The sequence below is a fragment of the Balaenoptera physalus genome (assembly GCF_965194825.1).
Source record: "Balaenoptera physalus genome assembly, chromosome: 10".
In the NCBI taxonomy this organism is placed as follows: domain Eukaryota; kingdom Metazoa; phylum Chordata; class Mammalia; order Artiodactyla; family Balaenopteridae; genus Balaenoptera; species Balaenoptera physalus.
In genome coordinates, this window is record NC_138889.1 from 74,819,934 (window position 1) to 74,832,216 (window position 12,283).

Sequence of the window (12,283 nt, forward strand, 5' to 3'; positions counted from 1 at the left end):
GTAAAAGGAGTGCATAGGACCAGACTCATAACAGCATCTTGGGTCTCTGGTGTTAGGGGCTTCGGAAACCCAGGTTCCAGAGCCAGGGATCTCTGAGGAGCAAGGGACGTTGGAAGTTGCACAGACTGCCTCCTTGCTCCCCCAAGGGATTTAGGGCTGAGTGATCTGAATCCAGCCTCCCCTGGGGAGGTGCAGCTTAAGGCCAAGAAGGGCAAAGGCGGGGCCACCGTCAGGCGCCTAAATTATGGTAATGAGCTGCGCAGTCCTGTCACTCCAGCTCAGGGCGGAGCCAAGAGCCTGGGAGGCAGGGCGAAGGGAAGCCCAGGGCAAGAGAGTGAGAGGGACGGCGGCCTCCTACGAGTAGGTGTTACTCTGCCTTCGCGGGAGAGGCACTCGGGACCCCGGCTGTTCGCTCAGGCTTCCTAGTCCCCGCGTGCCCCTATGGGGGCCCCGGCGCCCGCGTTCTGCCTGCTAGTCGCTTGCATCTGGCTGACCCGGGGTGAGCCGGCAGGGGAGTCCCTGCCGCTACAGTCTCTCGGTGAGATGGGTGTGGACTAGGGGACCCCAGGGGGCTGAGGGAACCTTTAGGGGGACGGGCCTGGGCAAGTTGGAGAGAGGCAGGAAAGAAAGAAGGTTTGAGGGAGGGCAGGGGGACAGCCAGGGAGTGGGTCGGGGGAGAGTGACCGCAGAAGGAAAGAAAGGTCAGCCACAACCAGGGGAATGGCTCTCAAGCTGGGCAGGGTGGAAGAGACCCAAGTGGGGGGAACCAGAGAGAACTGGGGCACAGAGAGTGGGAAGGAGGAGGGAGACCCTTGTTGGAGAAGAGTCGCCAGGGAGGGGGAGAAAGGATTTGAGAAGGCTGCAGGGAGAGAGAATGGGGTGTGAGAGAGGCTTCCTAGCAGATGGGGGGCAGGTGGTGAGAGGCATCGCTTGAGTAGAGAGTAATCCCCCTCCCCAGCCGCAGCACCCACACCCTGGGGCAACGCAGAGCTGCAGCCTGAGCCAGCCCAGGATCCCAGGTGAGTAGGCAAGCGCTTGTGGCTGCCCCACTCACTGGTTCCATCTTTATTCCTGGCGTGGGTGACCCCAGGGGTTAGCACAGAGGGTGGGATGGGCCTGGGGGTGGTGGGGAGGCATGGCCCACTCCTATCCCCTCGCCCATGCCAGGCTTGTTTCTCATCTAGCCACAGCCATCAGGAGGCGATCCTTGCCATAGGGGATGCTACAACAGTGATGGGAGGCCAGGTAAGGGGAGGCCTGGGGAAGGGGGGCTTCACTGGGCAGGGGCTTATTTCTCTCTGGGTTTGAGGCTGGCAGGGAGCTCTGCAGGTTGCAGGAAGGGTGTCTTTGCAGTTATTCAGAGGGAACAAACAAGATTCCTAGAATGTGTCTGAAGTACGCAAATTTATAGGATACCTCTATTCCCACTTTCCTAATCTCTTGGAGCCCTGTAGCCAGTTTATTTATTTATTTATTTAAAAATTGTTTTTTAGGGGAGGAAGGCACAAAGGTGCTATCAGGAGACAGCTGAGCTCTTTCCTTCCCTTGGTGAAAGTAGGAAGGTGAGGGTTTGGGGGAGTGGAGTCTCTTTTCCCTGCCTGGTCTAAACCCTGTCAGAGGCCCTTCTTCATCCCGGAGCAGTGCCCCAGCAGTGCTGCCTTGAGAGGAGAGACAAAAACCGGGCCACCTGGTGGGGTTTGCAAGGAAAGGTTGGTTGAGAAACAGATCCCTGACTACCATCCTCTGAGTCTTGACCATTCACTGTTGCCTACCCTCCCCAGCTCCTCCGTTTGTTAGGGAGAGGTGGTGCTTTGTTTTCTCTCTTTGCCAAACTTCTTCGGTCTCTGGATCAGGTGACTCAGTTTCTCTTTCTCATCCTGGCCTGCATTTGTCTCCTTTCTACAATCACGGACACATTACAAATTCAGCCCACCCGAAGCCAGGTCCCCCAGAGAATCTCGAGCCTCAATTCACGCACCCTGGCCCTGGGGATCAGCTGTGGGGAGCTCCTTGTGCCAGTAGGATGGGAGCATCATTTATAGTAGAAAACAGTGTGTCCCAAATACCTGCCCTTTGGAAATAGATATGAAGACCCCAAGGTAGGAGGGGACATACTTCTTTTCTTTTCTTTTTTTTTTTAAATTGAAGTATAGTTGATTTACAATGTTGTGTTAATTTCTTCTGTACAGCAAAGAGACTCAGTTATGCATATATATACATTCTTTTTTATATTCTTTTCCATTATGGTTTATCTCAGGATATTGAATATAGTTCCCTGTCCTGTACAGTAGGACCTTGTTATCTATTCTGTATCTAATAGTTTGCATCTACTAAGGGCATGCTTATTTTCTGATGTCTGGATTATATGGGTTTTTTTTTTCTCTTTTGCCCATTTCCTCAGGCCCCAAGTTTTAGAATCACAGTCAGGTACAGTTTGAATTGAAAGATAATGTCGTCACTCTTTTTATTTATTTTTATTTTATTAAAAAAATTTTTTTATCATTCTTTTTATAGATGGGGAAATTGAGGTAGGTGAATGATTTGCCGGGGCCCTCAGGGCACAGCAGAGCAAGGTCTCCGGATGGAGCCGGCCTGTTCCCCCGTATCATGAATGCCCCTCCGGACCCCAGGAATGCCTGTATTTTAGTGGGGGTAATGATCCTTCCCCAAGCATCTCATTCCCCAAGTGGGCTTCTTTCCTTGCTGGATTCCAGGGTAGGCCTCCCCTTCTTTTCCTTGGGGAAGCATCTAGACCAACCTACTGGCAACCCCAGTAGGTTTCTCACGTTACTCCTTAGAGCAAACAAGGGGTTAGAATGGCCCTCCTTTAAGGCTGCTGGAGTGGGGGGAGGGTGGGGAGGAATGAGGCAAATAGTTAGAAGGTGAACCTGGAGATCCTTTGAGGGCTTCTGCCTGGAGTGCCCTCTTCAGTGAGGGAGGGGGGTCTCAGACCGGTAGACCACCACCCTTCGTTTCAGTGCTACCTCACCCTATAGAGCTCAGCCATTCTCCGGAGAATTGATGGTGTAGACCAGGAGTCCATGAACTTGGATGGGGGAAAAATGCATTTGTTCCTCAATGGAACTGAAATTTAGCCTTCCTTTTAATTATTACTAGAGGCTACAGACCACAGAATAATAGCAGTGTCTGTGACTGTCACCAGTAGAAATCACAGATATTTTCCTATCACCTTGCAATCATTGTTGCTATCTCCAGATCTCATTTATGCTCACTGCCCCCAGATTCTGGCAGTGATACGGCCTGCTTTTTGGTCTTGTGATTTAACGTATTAATAAAGAAGCACAAATATTACTGTCACCCAGTTATAAAATATTTGATAACTGCATTGCAATATGCTTGATTTCCTTTGTAATCTTATGTTTTATATTATGTATTTAGAAACATTTATTCCAAGAAGGGGCCCGTAAGCATCACTAGATTGACAGAGGGGTTCATTGCATAAAAATGATTAAGAACTCCTGATCTATACTGAAGATGAATCATTTGGACAGGATTTAAAATTCTTCTCCAGAAAATGGCCTCGACTTTTTGCAGCACAGGCTGTCTTACCCTCACAAGGCCGATCACAGGGGCCACATCTGGGGGAGAGGGGGGCGAGGAGGGGAGAGGCACAAGGACCAAGTTGAATTAAGCTCTTCGGGCCTGGGGGATGTTGGTGATGAGCCTTTCCCCGGCTGCTCTCTTCCATTGCCAGTGGTCTTTGAGGCCCCGTAAGACGGATTACTACCAGGGTGGGAAGCCTGACTCCTGGGGCTCAGCCTGGACCTACAGGGTAAGGAGAGCTGGGAGGACCCAGGAACCAGGGAGTGTGAACACTGATACCTGGTCGAGGAGAGCCAGTGACCTCCCAGGGGGTCAGCAGGACAGTGAAGGGGGAGGGGGTGGGTACCTGCAGGAGGTGCAAAGAGCTGGAGTTGGGCTCCAGGGATCAGGTGCTCTGCATACCTCCTGTGTTCCAAGTCCTTTGCTAGAGGCTGGGGATTCAGCCTGGGAACACAGAGGTGCCAGTGAGGGAGAAAACATGTGAGACAAACACCCTCAGTGTGGTTTGTGCCTCGTTGGCCCTGTGAGAAAGAACACGCGCTCCCGTTCACCATCCCTGGGCCAGACCGGGCACCCGGTCCGGGAAGTTGTACAAATGCGGGGGCTGAGGTCCTGAGAGGGAGAAGCCTGCTGTGCCCAGGGTCCCAGTCCCAGGTGACGTCAGACATCTCGGGCTGGAGTCCTGAGAGGGCGGCTAGCCCTGTGGTGACGGAACACGCATGATGTTCGGGCAGTCCTGATTTCAGACGCTTTGTATTTCTAGAGACCGTGCATTGGGGTTTCTGGTCTGGAAAATAGGGTCTCACAGGGCTTTGCCTGCGTCCTCGGATGTGTGGTATCGGGGAGAGTCCTGGCTCAGAGCTGAGTTCTGAGGACAGCCGGTGGTGATGTGCGAGGCACTGTGTTTGCTGTTAGAAGGGTCCAAAAGGTTGGGTGGGGGGTCGGGGGGATGTCCCCCTGCCCTGGGGTGAGGGGCTGCCTTTGTTTCTTAGCTCTGCCCCATGTGGTTTCTGTGGTGAGGAGGTGTCGTGTTTGTTCTCCAGACAAGGGGGTTTTGTTCCGGGCTGTGGAGGACACAGAGGTTTACTAGGGAGGGAAGGAGCTGGGGAGGCGGCGGGCGGGGGGGGACGACACCCTGGAGCCTGGAGGGCAGCGGGTGTGTTCAGGCTACAGGCCTCCCCAGCCTGCCACCATGACGCCACTTGGGAGGGTGTAAACCAGGCCTCACTCCTCCGGACCTAAGACAGGCCTGAAAATCCTGCCTTGCAGGCCTCTCAGAGGGGGGTCTGGGGAAGTGGGGTGACTGAGGCACCAAGAGGCAAAGGGCCTGCCTCCCTCCAGCTGAGGGGCAGGAAGGGCTGTGACCGGCCGGGAAGGCTGCGCTCCCTGAGGTCAGCCCTTGATTGCGTTCTCTTCCTTCTCCTGTCTTTAAAAGGAGGCTGAAGCCCTGGACTCCTTGACCATGTCTTCCTGGGAAAGGCGACTCCATCGGGCCAAATGTGCACCATCTTGTAAGTGCCCCCTCCCTGTGGCCCGTGGGAGGCCCTGGCCCGCAGAAAGCCCCGTGAGCGCAGGCCCAGGCTTCTCTCGGGGCCTCCTGGGACCGCATTTCCCTGCATGGGGTCTCTTTCCACCGTCCCCAGCCCCAGCCTCCAGCTCCACTCTGCTTTCTGCTTCCTGGCTGAGGAAGTATCCTGTTCTGATGGCTCTGCGGCTGTCTGCCTCACACTATCTGACTCCAGAGAGACTGAGCTTCTTGTTTAGTGGTCGTTTTTCCCTCTCTACGTCACCCTGTGTCTGTAACCTCTTTCTACTTTCTGTGGCCTCTCCCCTTGCCCTGTCCTTTGTCCATGGCCTCTCCCTTCGCCTGTCCTGTGTCCATGGCCTCTCTCGTCATCTGGCCTCTGTCTGTGGCCCCTCTTCTCACATTATGGCTCCTTCCCTCACCACACTCTGCTCTGCTTTGTCCTGTCATCCTCTGTGGCCTTCCTTTCTACTATACTACAAATGTGAGGCCCCTCCCCTTCCCTTGGTTTATGCCCTGGACTCTCCGTGAGCTTAGGGAACAGCGAGGAAGAGCAGTACGTGAAGATCTCTGGGCAGTCTCCCTGCTCACCCCATATGCTCCATATTCGCAGTTCCGCCTGCCTTGCCTGGTGGCCAAGAACTTTTAGCTTAGGAAGCTGAAGGCCTAGGTGGGGCCGGCCTGGGGGCCACTTGGTGCATACTGAAGGCAGGTACTCTGAGACCCCACCCCACAGCTGGCTAGGGATGGGGCGGGGCAGCCATCTGAGGTGCCCTACTCCTGCCCCCATTAAAGCTAGCTACTGAGGAAAGCTGGGGCTACCTGTGATGGGGATCTGAGTTCCATGTAGCTCTGGGAGGGCTGGGGCCTGGGGTCCCAGCCTGAGGGAGGTGCTGCCTCGATGGGTTCTGCCAATCTTGGCTTGACGGGGCGGTGCCTTCTGTCTCCCTTGCAGACTTGTTCTCCTGCTTCAACGGGGGTGAGTGTGTGCACCCGGCCTTCTGCGACTGCAGACGCTTCAATGCCACTGGGCCACGCTGCCAGATGGGTGGGTCTGGGCTCCATCCTACCTCCGAGAGGGGCCATGGGTACAGGGAAATCTGTGGGCCTGAGACGTGGGGCTCTGGGCTAGAGGGGAGTGGGAGTGGCCCTGCCAGGGCTGGAACCCACCAGCCTCTGGCTCGGTGCCGACTGCTGCTGCACAGACAGCTTCTTTTTTCTCTGGTTCAGTGTACAATGTCGGCCCTGAGCGGGACAGCATCTGCCGGGCGTGGGGGCAGCATCACGTGGAGACATTTGATGGCCTCTACTACTACCTGTCTGGGAAGGGCAGCTACACCCTGGTGGGGCGCCATGAACCCGAGGGGCAGACCTTCTCAGTCCAGGTGAGGCGTTCCCTGCCCTGCCTGTCTAGGAAGGTTCCACTAGACCCTGAAGGCTGGGCTGGCTTGGGATCTACTTGTCATGGTTAGAGAGGCTGGCACCTTCCTTTCCTCTCCCAGCTTCTGCCCAGGGCGTCTGCACCTGGAGGGAGCTGAGGGCTCCACGGTTCTCACTCACCCACCCATTCCTGGTTGCCCCTGGCCATTCATTCACTTAGTCTCTCACTCACCAAGTATTTATTAAGTGCGTAATTATACTCTTTTTCTGGCACAAGGCCTGGTGCTGGCTCTGTGAACAAAGACACAGATGTGGTCTCTGTCCTCATGGAGCTTATAGTCTAATGGGGAAAACAGACATCAAGTCAAATGAATCATTTCAAGTGCGACTGAGTGCAATAGAGAAGTTCCAAATGCTAGAAGAGCATGTGATGGAAACCTAACCTTGCTTATTGGGAAGGATGGTGATCAGGGAAGGCTTCCTGGAGGAAATGATATTTAAGTTGGGATTTGAAGAATGAATTAGAGCTAGCCAAGTGAAGGGGTGGGGGTGGGGCGGATGTGAGAACATTCTAGGCCAAGGGAACATTGGGTGCTACCGACCTTAGATAAGAAAGAGCATGGTACCACAGAGGAAACGGTAGAGGTCCTGGATGACTCACTTCAGGGTGATCTCCTCTAAGAAGCCTTTCTTCATGCTCTGACCTCCTGAGTGGGCTCAGGGGCTCCTTTCTGTGGAACCAAAGTTCCACATCATTACTCTGTCATTGTGTTTCTCTTACAAAGATCTGTTTCTGGTCCTACTCTCCAGATGTAAGCTTTCTAGGCAGGGAATATGTCTTTTCAACTGCTGTTCCCAGTACCTGGATTAATGCTCAGTAAAAGTTTGTCTTGTATATGAACACGTGTGAGACTCACTGTTGGGCAGACCTGGTTTTCACGTTTACCCTGTGTGTCGAGTGGGCAGTCGCCTTCAGGCACAGCTCTCTACCTGGAGAAGAGTCTACTTGGGGAGCCAGCTCTGCTGGAGGGCACCTTGGCCAGTGCGGAGTTAAGGCCAAGGGGTTGGGAGATAGGGGAGATCCCGGTGCTCAGTGTCACCCCTCTGCCAGCTGGGTGTGCCCCTTCTGTCTCAGGCATAGACCTGCCAAGAGGCTGCCTGGGAGCTATGCCCTGGATGCACTGGGAACCCTGACCAACTCTCCCCGCTTTGCCTCGGGGTATCATGGGTATCACACATCATGACTGTGTCATTTCGTGATGGATATGTCACAATTACTTACACCAATGGGATGCCACCCATTCAAGGGTTATGAAATGAACTGAATGAGTCATAACCAGCATAAAAAGAAAAAAGAAAGAAGAAAAAAGAGACTATAAATAGAAAATATTGTAGGGATGCATTACACATTAATAGTGGTAATATTATTTTGTAAAACTTTTGTTTTATTTATATGTGTATATATTTCTCACTATGGGTCATGGTCACAAAAGTTTGAAAAATATTTAGACTATGGAATGGCTTTCACAGGTCCCACTTTTAGTTGAAATGGCTCCAGGCTGCTTAACCACATTTAATGATAATCTAGTGAAAGTTTGTTTGTTTGTTTGTTTGTTTATTTATAGCTGCGTTGGGTCTTCTTTGCTGTGCGTGGGCTTTCTCTATTTGCAGCAAGCAGGGGGCTACTCTTTGTTGCGGTACGCGGGCTTCTCATTGCGGTGGCTTCTCTTGTTGCGGAGCACAGGCTCTAGGCGCGCGGGCTTCAGTAGTTGTGGCCTGCGGGCTCAGTAGTTGTGGCTCGCGAGCTCTAGAGCGCAGGCTCAGTAGTTGTGGTGCATGGGCTTAGTGCTCCGTGACATGTGGGATCTTCCCGGACCAGGGCTCGAACCCTTGTCCCCTGCATTGACAGGCGGATTCCGAACCACTGTGCCACCAGGGAAGCCCCTAGTGGAAGGTTTGCTCACTCATGGGATGGGTTTCCACATTTGGCAGATTGACATTTTCAGCTTTCCCTAAACTCTGGGAGCCCCACCCCTCCCCTCCTTGGGTCCTATGGCCTTGGATGTATAGGTTCTGTCTGAGCAGGGGCCAGAGGAGACATGTATGTGACAGGCAGCACAGGAGTGACATGTGTGCCTGTGTGTGCAGGGGAGGGCTAGACTGTATCTGCCAGGGTTGTGGTAGGAGTGTGTGTTTATAGTGTGTGCTTTGAGAGTGCCCTGTGATATACATATGAGATGTGTGTGTGTGTGGTTTGTATGAGTGTGAGATGGTGTGTGTAACTGGGCTTTCAATCCAATGGGATAACCTGGGATGGATAAACAGAAAAGTCCGGAAATAGGAAGACAGCACACTTGGATTAGAATCCTGGCTGTGTGTGTCACTTCACCTCTCTGAGCACCAGTTGCCTCCTCTCTGAAATGCAGGTGATGAGAGCTCTGACCTTCCTGTGGTATTGTGGGGACTGGGAGAGATCACAGAGGAAACGCGCTTGGCATGCAGCAGGCAGGCTGTTGGCATTAGTGGAAGCTCAAGAGGGTGCCCCTGGGCTCACAACTGAAGCTCGGGGCCAGGTGTGTGGCAGGAACCTGCACACTGGCCTCCGAACCGCCCCTTCTCCCCCACCAGGTGCACAACGACCCGCAGTGTGGCTCTTCCCCCTACACCTGCTCCAGGTCTGTCAGCCTCTTCTTAGCGGGTGAGCAGGAGATCCGTCTGGCCAAGGAGGTCACCCATGGAGGCATAAGGTAACTGTAACATCTTCTGCCCTGAGCTCCCCTACTCCCTGGCATGGGTGGTGGTGGATGGGTAAGCATCTTCTCTTCTCAAGCCTCAAGGAAATTGTTTTTAGGGGGCAAACAGCAGCACACCAGGGCAGAAGCATACTGGCAGGCCAGCTGGGTTGCTAATCAGCTGGGTTTTCAGAAAGAGTCCCTCACAATTTTCTGGAACTGTCAGGATTTCTAGACAGTGGGTTTTCAGGCAAATAGCAGAGTTTCCCAGATAGCTGAGAATTTACCACTATAAGCATGCTTAATTTTTTTTTCTTTCACAAGTTGAAGGAAATCTTCCTGAATGTATCATACATAGTTGAAGCATCCTCAGAACAGATTCTGAGCACACTTTCACCCTTTTCTGATGGCCTGGGCTCATTTTGAATGTCACTTACCTTGTTGGGACGTCAGGGATGCCTGAGGGACCACTTGAGGGGTGAAGTCCCAGCTTCCTATACCAAAAGGCCCCAGACTGTGGTCCTTCCTGAAATCTTTCTTTCATTTCTTCTTCACTGGCCTTTCCTTCCCTTGCTGTCCACTGCCACTTCATGTTGTTGTCAGGGGGACCTTCCTGCACTGACCCTTCTCCCCTCTTTTATTTCCTGCTTCAGACCTGGAAACTGGGTAACCAAGCTTTCTGGGGCTGAGTGTAGAACTGAAGGCCCAGGGGTTTCTCCTATGAAAGAAGCATTGGTAGATGGATCTTTTGGTACCAGCTTTGGCTGGTTAGACACTTCATTTGTCTTCCTCCTAATTTTCAGCTGGGTGAAAGTTGCCAAATTCCAGATTGGCTAGGCAAGCCTGTGCCGGTAAAATGGGGAGGTGTCAAGATTGCTGTAGCCCTGCATCTTTTCTTTCATTCCCTGTTTGTCTTCTCTCTTGGCTTTTTCTTTTTCTCTTCCTACACCCTTCTTGCTCCCCACCAAAAATATAAGCAAAATAGATGTCTGTTTATACCATCTCTCCTGTCTAGGAGAAAGGAACTGGCAAATTCAGTCACTCTAAGATTTATCCCTGCCAGGGAAATTGCAATTTTATTTTTTATTTATTATTATTTTTTGCTTTACTAACTGCACTTTGTTTACTGAAGCACTGTCAATAAAAGATACATCAGGGCTTCCCTGGTGGCGCAGTGGTTGAGAATCTGCCTGCTAATGCAGGGGACACGGGTTCGAGCCCTGGTCTGGGAAGATCCCACATGCTGCGGAGTGACTAGGCCCGTGAGCCACAACTACTGAGCCTGTGCGTCTGGAGCCTGTGCTCCGCAACAAGAGAGGCTGCGATAGTGAGAGGCCTGCGCACCGCGATGAAGAGCGGCCCCCGCTCGCTGCAACTAGAGAAAGCCCTCGCACAGAAACGAAGACCCAACACAGCCAAAAATAAATAAATAAATAAATAAATAAATAAATAAATAAATAAATAAATAAAAATTAAAAAAAAAAAAGATACATCAATAATTTTGGTATAAAAAGCCACCACTATTAGTGCTCAAAATCCCATGATTGCCCTCACTGTGATTCCAGATAGCAAGGGAAATTGCAATTTTATTTTATTAAAAAAAAAAAAGTTTATTTATTTTGGCTGCACTGGATCTTAGTTGCGGCACGCAGGATCTTTGTTGTGGCATGTTTTAGTTGCAGCATGCAGGATCTTTAGTTGCGGCACGTGGGCTCTTAGTTGTGGCATGCGAACTCTTAGTTGCAGCATGCATGTGGGATCTAGTTCCCTGACCAGGGATCGAACCTGGGCCCCCTGCATTGGGAGCATGGAGTCTTACCCACTGGACCACCATGGAAGTTCCAGAAAATTGCATTTTTAAAAAGCAACTTAAAGCTCTGAAAACAAAAGAATCCCTTTCTAACTGTGGACTTCCAGGCACCCAAGAAGTCAGGGGCAGGGAAAATAAGGACCTCACACCCTGTGGTACCAGTGGCCGTGGGGTGAGGCAGATCCTGTGTACGTGGTGGGTCCTTCAGGTAGGGGATGGTGGGTCCTTTGGTGAAGGGACTGGGCTAGTGGAGGTGGTGTGGATGCCCTGAAGCTCTGGGCTGTGCCCTGCAGGGTCCAGCTGCCACATGTGATGGGGAGCATGCGCCTGCAGCGGCTTGCTGGCTATGTCCTCGTGCGGCATCAGTCGGCCTTCACGCTGGCCTGGGATGGCACCTCGGCTGTCTACATTAAAATGAGCCCAGAGTTCCTGGGCTGGACCCATGGGCTGTGTGGGAACAACAACGCCGACCCCCAGGATGACCTGGTGACCAGCTATGGTGAGGTGCAGGGCAGGTGGCTTCCAAGGGATTTTGGTGGGGATGGGGGAGAGGTCAGGCTGGAAGGGGTGGAAAGGGACTTGAGACAGAACCCTGGGGTCATGGCACTAGCGACCCAGTGGGAGGCCAGGGGCCCCTTCCAAGTGTGTGGCCTCAGGCATCTTTTAACCTCTCTGGACCTCAGTTTCCTCATCTGTAAAACAGCCATGATGAGAATGTCTACTAGGGTTGTGTGAGATCTAATGGGCACTTTGCTAGGTGGCACTGACCCTGCAAGGTGAGTGGGAGATGGAAGGGGCTGGGGTGGCAGCAGGGCACAGAGGGCTAGAGAGAGCCAGGAAGAGAAAGGCTCCAGCAGGAGTGGCACGAAGTTAAAGTGAAGGGTTCAGGCCACATCATGGTGACTCTGGCCAGAAGGGAAGTGACACCTTTGAGCAGCCACAACACACTGAACACTTTACCCACATGGTCTCATATAGTCCTTGCAATAAATTCACAAGGGGACTCTTTGCCCTGTTTCACATATGGGGAAACTCGGGCTCACAGCGGTATGGGAGCTTGTTCAGGCTCACACATTCATTCTCTTTCGATTGCATGGTGTTGCTTTCCTGAGTTTAGAGCAGCAGGGATCTACTCTAGGGAACTCACAGGGTCTTGAGCATTCCTGACTATTCTTACCACACGGATTTTTCAGGAGAACGGCTCCGTAGGGAAATGCAGATTGGGATGGGAGCTCGAGGGTGGGTTCTACAACTCCTTGCCTTCCTCTTGGC

The 12,283-nt window shown here is 52.4% G+C and overlaps 1 protein-coding gene across 1 annotated transcript in view; it reads left to right on the top strand.

The window, feature by feature from the left end:
• Positions 1–663: 663 nt before the first annotated feature.
• OTOG (otogelin) overlaps positions 664–12,283 on the top strand; it is a 93,685-nt gene continuing 82,065 nt past the window's right edge. Inside the window, exons 1-6 of the mRNA XM_082476945.1 lie at positions 664–1,245; positions 5,000–5,075; positions 6,045–6,137; positions 6,320–6,474; positions 9,098–9,216; positions 11,305–11,510. Of these exons, the coding sequence (XP_082333071.1) occupies positions 1,111–1,245; positions 5,000–5,075; positions 6,045–6,137; positions 6,320–6,474; positions 9,098–9,216; positions 11,305–11,510 (784 nt within the window). The 5' untranslated portion in view covers positions 664–1,110. The remainder of the gene's footprint in view (positions 1,246–4,999; positions 5,076–6,044; positions 6,138–6,319; positions 6,475–9,097; positions 9,217–11,304; positions 11,511–12,283) is intronic.